At 42.2% G+C, this 15,945-nt stretch overlaps 1 protein-coding gene across 5 annotated transcripts in view; it reads right to left on the bottom strand.

The window, feature by feature from the left end:
- SLC20A2 (solute carrier family 20 member 2) overlaps positions 1-15,945 on the bottom strand; it is a 57,175-nt gene that overhangs the window by 14,169 nt on the left and 27,061 nt on the right. For all 5 annotated transcript variants that reach the window (XM_053975702.1, XM_053975704.1, XM_053975701.1 and 2 more), the window contains exons 3-8: positions 13,118-13,258; positions 11,799-11,884; positions 9,684-9,780; positions 7,633-7,749; positions 6,773-6,976; positions 4,770-5,358 (exon numbers count right to left, since the gene is read on the bottom strand). In XM_053975702.1, coding sequence (XP_053831677.1) covers positions 4,770-5,358; positions 6,773-6,976; positions 7,633-7,749; positions 9,684-9,780; positions 11,799-11,884; positions 13,118-13,258 — 1,234 coding nt within the window. The remainder of the gene's footprint in view (positions 1-4,769; positions 5,359-6,772; positions 6,977-7,632; positions 7,750-9,683; positions 9,781-11,798; positions 11,885-13,117; positions 13,259-15,945) is intronic.

Below are 15,945 nucleotides of genomic sequence, written 5' to 3' on the forward strand. Positions count from 1 at the left end.
CTCTTCAACAATTTATGCAGCAGGAACTCAGGAAAACTGAGATCCTGTGAAACGACTACAGGCAGGTTTCTCCTCCCTACAGCATCTACCAGCCAAACCTCAGCACTGCCTGTCCCTTGGCATGCACAGACACACACGGGTGGTGGCAGGGTCCCTGGTCACCCTGCTCAGCTGCAGCATCATGCCTCCTGCCACCGTCAGGGCACTAAATCAACCTTCCTGCATGGCCCGAGTCCATGGGCCCAGGTAGCTGCCTGCTCACACAAGCCAAGGCACACAGCTCATTCTGACACTGCCAGGGGTTCTCCTGTGACAGCAGAAGTGATGGCCTGAGGCAGAGAAGGAGGGGAGTAAGGGAGTAAGAGGCTGCCCATTTATAGGAGAAGGAATCTGTGTGAGAAATGACTGAACACATGCATGGACAGGTGTGTAGGAGTACAAGGCTCAGGCTTTCCTCACAGCATAAACAGCATATTTTAATCAGCAAAACTCACACTGACCTACAGCATCTCTCTGTGGGTCATCCTGCTTTGATTGCAAGAATTCAAGGAATAACAAGCTCCAGAGATTGCTTGAGCAATCAACACAAGCATCTTCCCACTTGCTAGGATAGGACTGTGGGGCAAGCACATTGTTTGCTCATAGCTTTCTCATTCCCAGCCCAGTAGCAGAGCAGCCACAGCCACTGCTGTGCTGGGGACCAGAGAAAACATGACTCCTTGTTCCTTTTAACACACAGCTGCCCCAGCCAGCATCCCTGCTGAACAGGGAGCCCTGCTGGCTACAAACATCACCTCCTACAGCAAAGATGGCTGATTTCATTATGATGCTACAAAGCATCATCTCAGAAGAAACTGAGGTGTAAACTACCCCATGAGTTAGTTAAGAATTAGTTCTGTAGTGAGGGCAAAATACTGCTTTAACTCTTCCAGGTCCATGGGTAAATCCTGGACAAAGAAACAAGAGAGATCTCCATATGATCTTCTGCCCACCAAAGTGCTGTCCAAATCATATGTGCATCTCTGATCCATGAAGTTTTTCTGAGCTGCATCACAGTTCAGTCTGTACTGTACCTCATGCTTAAATATGCTCCAAAACAGGTCAATCATTTACCTTGCAATCACCTGCAGTTTTTAAGTTTCATATTAGCCTTTTGGGGTTAGCAATCCTTTATAGCCATGTCCAAAAGAGCCTGCCCATCTGCCTTTGTTTTTGAGAACTAGCTAATCAGACATGCTTCCAGACTTTAAAACACAGCATAAACCCTACAGCTTCAGCAACTGTTCTGCTATTTTGTTGTTACACAGGTAGGCTGCTGTGGCTGCAGCAGTGAAGCTCCAGACGACGATTCCTGCTGAATCAGCCTATATCTACACAAAAATAAGCTCAGTCCAACTCAACCATAGGTGCATATAATCCCTGCTGGCCAACAAAGCCCAGCCTCCCGGCCTCTCTGGAAAGCTGGCTCTGAACAAGCATTTAGAAGCTGGCAGCTCTCCTTGTGTCACGCTCCTGGCCCAGGTCTTTTTTCCATCCTGCCCTTTTTATTCTCCCATTGCCCTTGCACTGACCTGACGCGCTCCCTTTGTGCTCGGGTGCTGAGCCAGTGGGACCTGCTCACTTGGCGCCGCTAATTAAGTTCAACAACAACATTTTTTCAGCGGTTCTGTCCCAACACATTTAGTTGGGATTTTAAATTCTTTAGATTTCATTTAGTCCATGTGCATGGTGGTGTCACAAGGCTCTCGGCCTGGCTCAGCTGGTCCCAGCCCTGGAAGGGCTCCAGCACCCTTGACACAGTGCACATAAGCTTGGAGGCAGGGGCAGGAGAGGATGGTCCGAACAAAACAGTCACCCAAATAAGGAGCTACCATCACTCCCTCTCCTTTTAACACACAGCTGCCCCAGCCAGCATCCTTGCTGATGTCAGCCTGAGTCCTGAGACATGAGTCCTGATGGCTACAAACATCAGCTCCTACAGCAAAGATGGCTGATTTTGTTATGAAGCTAAAAGAGCATCATCTCAGAAGAAACTGGGGTCTAACTGCCCCATGAGTTAAGAATTAGTTCTGCAGTCAAGGGAAAAATACGGATTTAACTCTTCCAGGTCTCTGGGTAAAGCCTGGACAATGAAACAAGAGATCTCCATATGATCTTCTGTCCACCAAAGTGATGTCCAAACTATATGGGGCACTTCTTATCCATGAAGTTTTTCTGAGCCACATCACGGTTCTGTCTGTACTGTATGCCCCATGCTTAAATATGCTCTAGAACAGGTCAATCATTTACATTGCAATCACTTGCAGTTTTTAAGTTTCATACTGGCTTTTTATTTTTCTCTCTTTGCTCCTCTTATCTGCTCCTGTCCTTTCAAGGAATACCAACAAATAGGCTGATGGAAAATAAATAAAAAACATGGCACAAGAGTAAGCTCCAGGATATGGAAAGAAAATGTTGCAGTCAAGTCCAAAGAAAAAGATGTGGACAATGGAGGTGCTATCCTAAACACCTGAGTGAGGAGCTTAAAACCAAATGCAGGGGAAAGCAGGATTTTAACAGGATTCAAGGCTGAGGAAAAACATTAGAGAAACAGCTTGACAGCAGCAGCTAAAATGAGCAGAAGGAAAGTGTACAAAGGAGGGGGATGAAATGATAGTGGTCGTCAGTGGAAGACGGACTGCCAGGGCTTACTTTCTTACACAAATGTGAACAGAAATCTATGCTACTCACTTGGTTCTACTGCATCATTTTTTAAACAATGCACTGCCTTTCAAGCTCTGCAGATCTTAAATGCAACATGTGTCAGAGCCAAGACAATTTTGCTCCGCTAGACAAAGACTGACAAAACATCTCTGCTATATGATCCACAGGAGAGATATTGGCATTCCCAGAGAATTTTATTTAATAAATCTTTTAGGTATGAAGGGGTCTTTAATTTTATTGTTTAGCTGGAACTCAGTACAATTGCAAGGATGGGTTCCTATCCAGTCCTAGACACATAAGCACCTCCCTGCTTTTCTACCACCTTTGACAAAATGAAGCCAACTTGTTCTTTAGTTTTGCAATTATATGAATTCAGCTTAAGAAGAGGTTTTGGAATAAACAGCATTTAATAAAAACACATTTCCTGGAAAATTTTATAGGATCACCAACAGAACTAGGGATCTGAAAAACACTAAAAGCATATGAATTTTTGGGAAATGATATTGCTACAGTAACAAGCTAGTCCAAATGCAAAATTCTAAGGGAATTAGGCTGTAAGATGCAACAACACATACAGCACAGAGTCTGAACTTTGCATTTCTTCCTGACCAGCTCCTGTCAACACCAAATCTGATTTCTGAACTAACTGCATCCTTACAGATCACTTCTAATAAAATCGACTACCCTTTCCTCCTACATAACATGCAAGTGATGCTTGCATAAACATGTGAGTCCTTGAGGAGTATGTATAAGCATCACCTGCAGGAAATAAAGGAGCTGTGACACCTGCTGAGGTAGGCTGTGAACTTTCTGCATCATACCCTGGTAATTTCCAGGATACATTATAAGAAATATCAGCAGTCTTTGTCCTTATCCCTGTGTTCCCTTCAGCACTCACTTCTGGCCACTTGCAGAGCTTGGATATTGACTCCCATGGGTCTTTGTTCTTGGCCAGTATGCTCAGAGCAAAGGTCTTTAACAACAGAGACCATCTGAGAGGAAAGAAAGCTACACCACTGCCCTCTGATCCAGAGGATGAGGGGTCTCTGGACTCCTTCCCAGAGCCAGATCCCTGCGGATACCAAGGAAGTACAAAAGGCTCTTCAGAAAGCCCTGATCTGAATTCCCAGGATGCGCAATGGACGGGGAGCAAAGAAACATGTTTGTAAGTGTTTTCATGATGAGTTACGAGTTAAATTAGGAGGCTGACAAGAGCAAGAAGCAGTAAGTGTTGTCCTTGTAGAGGGAGACAGGGTTTGCCCAGAAGGCTAAGGAGGACTGAAAGAAGGATGAAAATTATGAACGCTGTAAAGTCCTACTGAAAACACTGAAACCAACACCATAAAGGAATGGATGGCACGGCAAGGGTCCAGCAAGAAGAGGACTCAGTACAGTCCCAGCCACAACCCAAATAAGGACAGCTGCTCCAACAAGCCACTTGAAAGAATTTCTCAGGGGACCTTATATACTGGAAAAAGCATCTATTAAATACCAAATGGATTGTTCCAGGTCTAGGGAAGAGGCAGCCCAGCCAAATCCTAAAGGAAAAATACACAGTGTTCCCAGTGGCACAGCAAACCCACCCAAACTGCTCTTCAGCCACATGCCACCAAGATGGTGAGGTGCTGTGTGACAAGAAATGAAATTCATCTAATGGCAAAAATAGTCTAAAACCTCTCATCTCTTGCAAGTTTCTGACTTTGCAGTTAAAATAGGCTTCAAATTCTGCAGGGCTGGGATTGTCCTGTTTGCCTTTACAGTGGTTGGCATGTTGGGTGGAGTCTTGATGCCTCCAAGATTGCCAAAATTAATTAATAAATTAAACTAATTACTTCACCATTATTTAGCAGCAAATAAAAATCGATTTCACCCTTGAGAAGAAAAGAAACCATAGACTAGACTAAGCAGTGCAATTCCTGGAAAGCACCGAGGACATTGATGGTACACAGCCCTGATGACCATCTATCTGCAGAAATGAATGTGCTTTCCAACCAGCAAAGCTGGTAAACCTTGCTCCACGTACTTGAACTGTAAAATTGCTGGTTTGTGAGATCTCATCCTCTTACCTGACATCATTGCCTCCATGGGCAAAGGATCCGAAGCAGGCTGTTAAGATCTGGAGGAAGTGGAAAAGTAGATGGACCTGAGAGGTGTCTTTCTCTTCCTTATCCTCTTCCACAGGATCAACAGGGGGCCGGTTAGGATCTGCGAGTTCAGAGGCCAACTTCATTTCCACCCCACCTTCCTCCGCCTCAATCTCTGCCTCCGCCACTGCGTTGCAATAGCTGGAGTAGCTGTCGTAGCGGACTCGCTTCTTGGAGTAGGAAACAGTGTCTCCCACCAACTTCTCACTGTCTTCTGGAGTAGATGTATCCGCTGCCTTAAAGGAGGAATGCACAGGCATGCCACAAATAGCAGCAGTGTAACAGGTGTAGCTGTTGTTGCGCCTTAAGAGTTTGTAGTTGTTTTCTGCAGTGGGCCTCTCATCGTTGGCCCTGTCCAGGTGTATTTTGTGGAGCAAGTCTTTGTATAAACCTGAGTCCTTGTGCACAGTGTGGTAAACGTGGCCATCGCTCCTCACGTGGCCATCAAAGCTGAAGGTGCCATTGGAAACAGGTGATTTCACCGAGGTGTGCGTCACCGAAAATGCCCTTCCTAAAAAGGCAGAGATTTAGAGGTTTTGTTTACACAAAATGCAATACAAAAGCCCCCTTCCTCCAACACAAGACAATAATATGGCCAACATCTGAGAATACAGGACAAAGAAGCTCAATTTGCACTACATGCAGTGAATAAACCAAGTGAATAAGCAAAATACAGTCTCTCATCTTCTGTGCAAAAAGAGCTTTGTTCCAGTGCTGAGTCTCCCCAAACATGCTGTATGACCTGCAGCAAGTCACTTGGGATAAGCTATTTGAATGTGATACTTGATGGTTAAATCCTCAGGTTCTTTGAAAATATAAATTTCCATAAAATTGCTTTCTTGCAAAGCAAGCTCTGCTTTTTCTGAGCTTTTGTCTACATTGAATAGGAATAATTAGGATTTCTGAAATGTGGTTTACTGCAATTTCATACTGGGACTTATCTGTTTAAGAGACATTTAATTCATACTAATTTGTTTAGGAGACATTTATATAGCTTTTAAAAATAATTTCAAAAGAACAAATTAAAAATTCATGTTCTGCAGAAGTATTTCCTTAGCTATTGCAACATTTTCTATATAGTAGTTCTATGAACATGATGATTTATATTCCCACTGTATACATTTAATATTAGCATACACTGCAGGACACACATAAAAATGTATCACAGGTAATGTTTCTGAGGAAACTGTATTTTTCATTTCCTGACTTCCTGGATTTTCACTGTGCAACATTCAGAACTGGGTTTAGCTATTTTTAAACTGGAAGCACACACTCTAAGGGCTCCACGTCATGACTTATTTGATTTTGTAAGAATCAATTGAATGTATTAGGCATTTATTAACCAAATTACAGGGCTTTGTAGATGTTAGCAAAGCGATATCAAAGTCAGCAGACCGCTAAGTGGAGGGGGGTGTTCCTACCACGTGGCAGAACAGAAAGAGCTTTATGCACAAATATATGTTCAGAAAACAATGTGTGAGATTTTTCTAGTGGACACGCTCCAAATGGTCATACATTTATCAACCAAAGTCCAAATCTTTTTATCTCCTGTTGTAGTATGCTAATCATCTTTATGCTGAATTTAACCTTCATACATCAGCAATCTGTGTGCTCTGTATTTTTCCACTGCTTGATAGGAAGGAAACACCATTAAGAATACAAAGTAAAGCAACACAAAAAGGCAAGCCATTTTTTTCAGCTGTTTCTAAAACTGAAATACAGCCAAACAAAATGTAATTGATTTTACGTTCTCTCCAGAAAATGTCACTTGTAAATGAGCATCTTTCCAAACAAGCACTGAAAAGAGATTAGAGATGGAAATTCCAAACCCCCATTTACTATTTACAGCAGAGACCTTCTTGCAGTTAAGAAACCTCATTGAAACAGGAAGAGAACAAACCCTCTAAGTTGTGTTAGCTCCTTACCATAGGGTACACGTGGATGGTTTCCATTTGCAATATTATCTGATGCCCCAGCAGCTTCTGTTACTGAGCCAGTAAGGGGAATAGTGCTCTCATCAGATGCTTTGGCACCAGGAAGCTCTTTGAAGACTGGTGTTTCTTCATCCTGAATTTTATCAAGACTTTCATCTGATATCCTTGACAGTGCAGCATCTTTCTTTAACCGGCCTAAGGAAAGAATAGTGCTGTAATTTTAAACCCAACCTATACCTCTTGTTACTTAAGTTTCCACTGTTTGTATCAACAGCATGGTTTAACTTGGCTACAATAACCAAGCTTCATTTCATACACACCCTATTTATTTCTAACCCTCTACTATGTTCATCTGTGAAAATTCTAGAACATCTCTGCTTCTTCCAATAAAATTCACCAAAGTAGGTAACTGAAGAAAAACACTGAACTGTACATCTCTTAATGAAACCTGAAACTTTTCTCTGCATTTGTTGAGAGTAGCAAAGCAACTAAAGCTGTGATCAGCCCAATTTACTGTAAAGCTGAAACAGTCACTTAAAGATGATCGTTCTGACAGGCTTTTTCTCTAAATTTTTCTTAATAAGAAAAGGAATCAGATTATATTCCAGGTTTTATTTTCCTGTTTCTGCTAGACTTCAGAACTTAGTACTGCAATGGCTTGCCTAACAAGGTTTTGAATTTCTACCACTGCAGCTTTTTCGGAGCAATTACACAAATACATAAGGAATAGTTTAGGCATATCCTGCCTGTGGGTGGGGACTGGACTAGGTGACCCCTCAAGGGTACTTCCACCTCTGAAATGTAATATTCCATGATTTTATATCACTCACATCTCATCAAATAATACTTACTTTCTATTTTTCTCTTCATCCAGGGACACACAAAAATCCAGACTAAGACAGCAAATACTAAGGACACACCAACTGATATTAGAGCAATGGCCCACATTGGCAGTATCAGTCCCAGTACTGTAAAGACAAAGAAATAAAACCAAAGCAAGCCATTAATTAACATGACTTAATTATCCCAGCAGTCTGTTGCAGAAAAGCCAGTGTTCACAGTGTATTCAAAGCCAACATGAAGGAGCGGATGACTTTTAACACATCACCAGTTACTGCAGTATTTAAAGGTATAGTTGACATGGAAACATTTGCAGGTTTAGTCTTCCAGTTTCCAGTTGCCCCACTGTGACATTATTTCCCAAAGAGCCGAGGGTAAAAGCCCCACATCAGGGCTGCTAAAACAAGTTTGCAGTGCTTTTATAAGTGAATGCACATTAAACCACTTTGCCCATTAGGGTTAAGTGCTTACCTGACCTTTGCTCTGGTCCATAAAGCCTGAAGCTTAGCTTGCTCTAAGCCCTTATTTGCTTGCAATATGAGCTTAATGCAGCTGAGACTTTGTTCTGCAGTGCACAGCGACATCAACAACTCGTATTTCTGTAATTATTCCCCCAACACAGATCCTTGCACTTGTTCAATGAAACAATCTGACTCTCAAAGAAGAAAGAGCTTGGACTCTGTTCTTTCAAACCCATATATACATTGCCCATCTTGAAACCTACAGGATTAATTCATCCTTGCGAGTAAATGTTGCCAGAACAAAGGCCTTGGAGAGTAATATGTTTTTTCCCAGTATCAAAAATGGAGTGCCACCTTTTTATTCATACACTTTAGAAACCGCTAAGCTGAAACAGAGGGAACATTAAGATTCTTATTTCATTTATTTTGCTTAATGAGTCACTGCAGAGTGCCTGACCTACTTCTGCAGTACAACTAATGAGGAAATGTGAGTTATACAGCTGATTTACTGTTAAACATCTTGGATACATAGCCAATCAGTCTTAATAGGAATAGTAATGTTACCTTCAAATTGGGAATTTCTCAAGTTTTTTGTGAATTCCAGTAATGTTATGCTATGGAGTAGGGTCTACCAACTGCATTTATCTAGTACATCTAGTGTGTTCAATTTCAAAGAAATACTTCCAATCAAAAAGGTCACTTTCTGAGCCTGCTTTCTTAATTCAGGGCCATGTTCAGGAGTCTATCTTCAATTGCTTCTTCATTCATAGCTCTCGGGCAATAATCTAACCTAAAGATTTATGACCAGAGTCTTCAACAAAGTAGTTGAGATCACTGAACATCTTTGTTCTGAATTATTTTGCTAGAAGTGTGTGTTTAAATATATACCACTTCAGTAAACTATAAAAATACAAACGCAAATACATAAATATAAAATGTGAGAATAAAAATATACAAACATAAACACAACAATATAAAAATTCAACTAATATAAAAATAAAAATTCAGCTATAAATATATATATATAAACAAACATGTAAGTGCACATAAAATATACAAATATAGAAAAATATAAAGTCCTTCAACTTCATTTCTTTCTACTGAGTTGCAATCAAAACACAGCACTAAAGAACGAAGATGCATTCAATGAAGAAACAGGTTTGGGGATTCTTATCAGTAAAGGGAAATAAAGCAGTAAATTTAAATAATAGTCTTGGAGCCAGATGTGCCGGAACAGTGACTCTGCTGATGTCAGTGGAGTGAAGGTATTACACTGAGAGCAAACAGCACCTGCTCTCTCACCCTGCTCTGAACCTTCACTCCTTGATGCACAAACGTTTACAAAGCCAAAGCTGCATCTCAGTAACTTCCTTTCCTCTAAAGAGGGATTTTTTTTTTGTAGCTGTGCTCTTCCCCACTAACCAGAACGATCAGGAGGGCGTCACAAAAACAAACAGAAGCATGTGGGGAGGTGAATGATTTATTCTTGCCCTTGTTAACTCCTAACACAGGAGATAACCCTGTGGTGTCTGGGTGACACTGGCAGAGCATCCCTACCCACTGTGGGAAGCCTCCCTCCCATGCCTCCCCGGCTCACTCACCTGGTGCCCCAGTGTACATGATGGAAAACACATTAATAGCTATGGTAGCAGCATAAAACACCGGGAGTGCGCGGAGACCATTGGGCACAGGGTCTTCCTGCAGAGAAACCACAGAAAAAAGGAGATGTTAGCTGGATTTCACACCAGATAATTAATGTCAGTGTGAACCTCCATGTGGAAAAACACGTGCTCCTGAGTCAGTGCCAGGCAGATGGAGCTTTTGGATGTCGAGGAAAGGACGGCCTGCTTGGTTACACCCAAGTTCACAATGCTGGTCCTGGCAAGTACCAGCACTGGGGGAGCTTGACGCTGTCAATGGGAACCAGGGACTTACATTATACTTTCCAGTCAGCTGCTGAGTGACCTGGGGGCAGGTTTCTTTCTGCAGGTGTGTTCTCACTTATTTTGTGTCCAAGATGAGGAGTCCCTTTAACTTAGCACAACTGAAGGATGCCAAGCAGGAGAGGGCTTTGATGTTTTGGACCAGTGCTACAAGCAGCAGTGCAAGGCATCCATCTCAAAACCATATTCCTAAGCTCTCTCTTTTGACTGAGACAGCCTGGCACTTCCTACCAGCTAACAGAAATCTCTGAAATCCCAAGAGTCTGGCTGTATTAAGCAGGTGACACACACAAAGTGAGCAGTCAACGTTTAGCACGGCACCGTGTCTGCTACCCACTGCGCTCTCGTGCTCTTGGCACTCACAAGGAAAGACTCGGCTGAGGGCGCAGCGGAAACGCACCGTGTGAGCCACGGACAAAGCCTTTGTGAAGGACTGCTTCGGCCTTTCGAGGGGCTCCATGTGTTTGCAAAGAGCCTGGCAAAGCTGAGGGCTGGCTAATGTGGTTTTATTTCTTGCTGCCATGAGTTATAAAAGGGAGCTGAGAAAAGGCTGTAGTCACCCTGTGCTATGCCCAGTCCCCAAGCAGGATGCAGACGGGCTGTATTTGCAGGACCAGCTGCTACTCACAACAAGGGCAACATCCCCAACAAGGGCATGGAGCCCTATAACAGGCCACAGACTCACAAGCTAGAAAGCTGCTCTTTTTTTATGCATGCACACAAGTCACTACCTACTTACGTCAGAAGCTCTACAGATCTTACTGCTTTGTGAATGGCACAGACAGCAGTTGGGAGGGAATTTCCTTAACTTGAATTTTTCTGCCTCTAGAATGCTTAAATATACAGCTTTAATACCAGTGTTCACATGATTTTGATGGCTAATTTCTTAAGTTGCTCGGCTTTAAACACAATAGTGGAACCTTTCCTTACCTTTCTTGCAACTTGAGTTATTTTTTATTCAAAGCTGAATCTGATCAAATCTATCATCTGTTTTTATCACTGACAATTATTTAGAGCAGAAATAAAGAACGATGAAGCTGAGGTTACAGGTGGTGCTATTTATAGCAAAAGAATTAATCCCTCATCTATTTAAGTTCCCCGTATAACTGCTAATATAGTGTCCCTTATTTTAGGTCACTGTCATGCACTTCACATCCCATTTTAGCAAGTTGAATGGTGTGAGAGAAATGGAAAAGGCAGTTCAGGTTTCCAGACCATGCTGGGTGGCAGGCAAGTCATCTTTTGCACTGGAGATACATGGACTGATGTTACCTCAGGTCACTAAAACTCATTGATTCAGGTTTCTTGAGAATCTATGAAATAGGCAGATGCCCATCTTCTAATGTACGATGTGCTGGAAAACCAAGGCTTAAAATTTCACGATTTTAAAATACCAATTAGAGTATCTCCAAGGAAGGACTGTTCTGTTTAAATTACAGTCAGAACAGCAATTGTGAGGCTAAGTCAATGCCAGCAAGCTTGCACTAATACAAAAACAGCCTCAATGTACCATCCTCTGACCAAACAGAATACACAATATTAATTATCACACTGCACCTTCTAAGCCTCAAATACTTGTCAAATTATTCACTGTGAGCTTTCAGAACTGCTAAGCGCAAGTATAACTCAAATGGCTATTTAAAAAAAAAATGACTGGTCTCCTTTCCAAGAAGAAGTCATAAACTTTCAACTATGGAAATGCCAGCACTCAAATGGGAGGCTAAAACACAACGTTCATACTAAGCACTCATTACAATAGTGAGATTTCTTTACCTTGTTTAAAATGAAGAATCTGATCAGCACAAATAGGATTCCAGACATCAAGCCAGATAACAGTGGGGAAATAAACCAAGAGGCAACTGTTTTGAAGAAAGAATGAAACTTGAAATAAACTGAATTCTTGCATAATAGTTAAGTACTTTGTTAATGAGCAATAAATTTAAAACAGTTCTTGTACAACTGGAATGAATGTTCTGCATGTTTACTTACAACTGGTGCAACTCGATGTCCACCGACACTCATGAAAGTCAAAGTAATGCTAAGCACCATTAGAAACAACAGCCAAAGCATTTCCTGCTAATTTTGCAAGTTTAGCAATCAAACTCATCAGGAAAGTTTCTTGTAGTTTGAATCAGAGTAGTCCAAGAAAGTGCTGTAATTTCCTAATCACCATGACCAGGAACGTTGCAAGCAAGTGGAAAGCAACTGCATCTAGCAGGATGATATGCTGCTTCCAGGGTAACAGTCTCAAGTTCCAAAATGCCATAGAAGCATCAACTGTAATGTATGATGTGTGTACATTTTTTGCAGGCCAGCACTGCAAGTGTCCAGGACTGATTTAACTGAAGTAGGTGGCAAAGCTCCCACTGATTTCAATAAAACTGGATTAGGGCAGCACTCTGGAAATCTCATCCACAGTGATTTATTGTTTGCAGCATGCTTAACAGATGGATTCTGCTGTCACTGAAAACTCTTACTATTGACAGAATTCTAAAAAATACATGCATTGCTAAAGTTCTAATATATTACCACGCCTTCAGCATAAAATCCTTTTAATAGAGACTTTAGGCTGCACCTTGAGTTCCAAAGGCTTCCAAAACAATAACAAAACACTCCATCACATCTTTGCTTGGATGTGCCACTGTTCTTGGCAATGGGAGGCTGTGAGTTAAACGTGCTGTATGCCCTGAAGGTGGTGGGTGGAGAAACATGACTGTGGGCATTCACATGATAGCGTTCACTTGCTGAGAGCAAGTACAGGGTAGTATGAGCTGCCACAAGGAGAATTAGAAGAGGAGGAATGTCACCTTGAAGCATGTTTCTTGAGGAACAATGTGCCCCCAGCTTACCTGGGGAAGCTTACCTGCTTCCCACTGGGGAAGTACAACTTTTGTCTTACCCCTTTCTCCACTGGAGACACAATGCAGCCCTTAATGAATATGGCACCAGTGCATTTCTGAATGACACGACAGGGGTGGAAAATAAATTAATGAGGGAGTGCTATCGGCACAAAGTAGATCTCTGGGAATGTTTCTCGCAGGCAGCACATACTATTTCACATACCCTCACACATAAAAGGAGACAGCACTTACCAATCTTGACAAGCTGCATCCACTGGACACCCTGTGTGCCAATTGCCACCAGAGAAAATCCAATCGTAGCACCTACAATGCAATGGGTCCCTGATATTGGGAGTTTCAAGAACGATGCAATTAGCTGCCAAACAGCAGAACCTAGAAACAAATGAACCAGATGGTATAAACAACAACAACAACAACAACAATGTAACGCAGAAAATTCTTTGCCATGTGCCCACATTCTTTTAAAAGTGCTGCCTACACTCCTAAGGCATAAGAGAGATCTTCTAAAGAGGGTTTTGTTCCTGTTCTGTCTCTAAAAGCAGATACTAAGACAGTTTAATAGCAGCTTTGAATGCTACATCTTACTTATGACTGTTTATGACTAATGGTGCCCTACAATTCATGACAGTTCTGCTTTCAGTATTTCCAGCCTGTCTGATTAAGTACACAAACTGCTCCCAGTGTACATGAAGCTTAGAAAACCTCATTCTTGATAGCTGACTCTGGAAGCCTCCAGGTGATCAGCGTGAGGAGGCATTCACCATTTCACTAGTGAACTACCCATGCTCCTAAACTTGGATACTACCAGAGAAAGGTTAAAATTGTGGGACAGAGAGATTTTTTTGCTTCATCTCAGTGATACACAGCCATCCAGTTCTCTACAGGAAAAACAGGCTGAGGAAAGAATAAGGACTCTCTCACTGCCTTCATCTGCAGCTCATTGTTGCAGAGAAATTCAAGAAGGATTCAAGGAGAAATTCAAGACTGCTGAAAAGGCTTATGTTAGTCATGGAGAAGCCAAAGATACCCTGGTATAAGGAAATAAGTTCCCCATACTAACTAAAGGACAGTGGGTAATGGTCTATAAAGTAAATGCAACATCTGGAGTTCCATCCAGGAAGGATGCCGGCCAAGAGTGCAGGGGGAAAAAAAGTACCCCAAGCACCTCTTTCAGGAGTTAAGTTGGCCACCAAGCTCTTGAGCATGCATGCTCTGACTCCTTTTCACTTTGCAAAGACACGAGATCCCTGCTCCTCTTGCAGTGGCACTAACCTCAGGACACCAAAATACTTCTGAGAGTGACACAAGCTTTCTGTGGGCCTCCCCTAATATTAGAGAATTCTTACCAAGATCTCTTCTTCGTTGTAATACTTCATGGCCTTAAGACTAAATCTTCATGTATTGCGTTACCACTGGCAGCAATCAGACTGCCATAAGAGATCCTGAATTTTCTGGCTCATGCCACCTCTCTTAACAGATCTGCAGCACATACAGGTGATAAAGCAAGGTCACTGAACATATGCTGGCAGACTATCCAAAGTTTCAACCTCCATCCTCAATTCCAACATAAGATGTTTGAAGGTCTTGAAACAGAGCCATCTGCAAACGGTGATTTGCTGGTATCATATGTGGCTGCATTTGGAAGTCAATCAGTTTGTAAAACTGATCTCTCCTGGCATACTATCCCAAAACAACTTTTACTTCGCTTGCTAGTGGAAATTCTAGATCAATCAAGGAACACCTGCTCTTTAATTTTTTGGCTTCTTTTCCCCTGGACTAAAATAAAAATAAAAACACTTTTAAACCTTTGATATGAACTTAGAGACCAGAAAATGGAAGTGAGGAGAAGGAGAAATTAGATGGTTACATCTGAAAGAAGTCAAATAAAAAGTTAAGCTACCCATAGATATGTAATTACAAAATACTCAGTATAAAAAACAGGGGAAATGCAACCAAGCCACAGCTGCACTGCAAATGTCTACTGAGGACTGGGTTTATTGTCGGGGGAAATAGAGGGAGTACGGAACTATTTTTTGTTTATTTAACTTCATAGAATCACAGAATGGTTTGTGTTGGAAGGGACTTTAAAAATCATCTAATTCCAAACACCGTGCCATGGGCAGGGACACCTTCCATTAGACCAGATTGCTCAACTGAAAACAAACAGTAGAGAAGGAAACAGGTGGTGAAGGATCAATGGATGGTCTGAGAAGGACAATGTATAATCTAAAGAAGTTTAAGGAAGCATGTTAAGGAACAGAAGAAAACACAAAGGAAGCCAGAGCTTTACTCTGGGACTTGCAGTGCTTTAACTACCTACATCAAAGCTTTAAATCCTCTTTAACATAAAATGTATGTTCTCAACTTTTACCTTTGCAAAACTAACTTAGGAAGCAGGAGGCTCACTAGGCTGGGTTACAGAGTCCCAAATTCAGACCCTTCATGCCTGTGGACACCGTGGCCCACACCCTTTCCTCTCAGTTAATATCCCCTAAAGACAGGGGGCTGGCTGCAGACTGCTCTAACCAGGAGTTGCCTGCACCAGTGTTTGGCCAGGGTGCATTTCACGCTCCACTGCTGCTGAGGGCACCTCATCCATTCTCCTGAGGCTCCGGTGCTCCGTGCCAGCTGTGAGCCCGCACCAAATACCACGTCACCTGCAGGACTAGATTAGTACTTGGCTCTGCTAATCCTGGCTGGGATGTCCTCTCTGTTGGTGGCATCTCCTTAGTCACAGCAGCTGCTGACTTCAGCTCACACCAGAACCTCTAGAACAACACACGGACATGTCCTGACAATAACCTGACAATTAGTTGATGCTGGGCAAGTACTACAATGTACCCCCAAGGGCAACAGTCCTTAACTTCTCATCTGCCTAATAAACAACATTTTAATGTGCTCCAAATTACTACAAAATGCTACATATTAAAATTTTAATCCCGTTACTTCCCGCTTCCTTTTCTCTTAGGAGAAAAAGGTTGACCTGAAAATTACATCTGCTGTTTGCTGCAAGCATCAAAGGATCTTCCACCAACATCTGGAAAGAGGATACAGTGACT

This window comes from Vidua macroura, chromosome 4 (genome assembly GCF_024509145.1).
Source record: "Vidua macroura isolate BioBank_ID:100142 chromosome 4, ASM2450914v1, whole genome shotgun sequence".
Taxonomy (NCBI): Eukaryota; Metazoa; Chordata; class Aves; order Passeriformes; family Viduidae; genus Vidua; species Vidua macroura.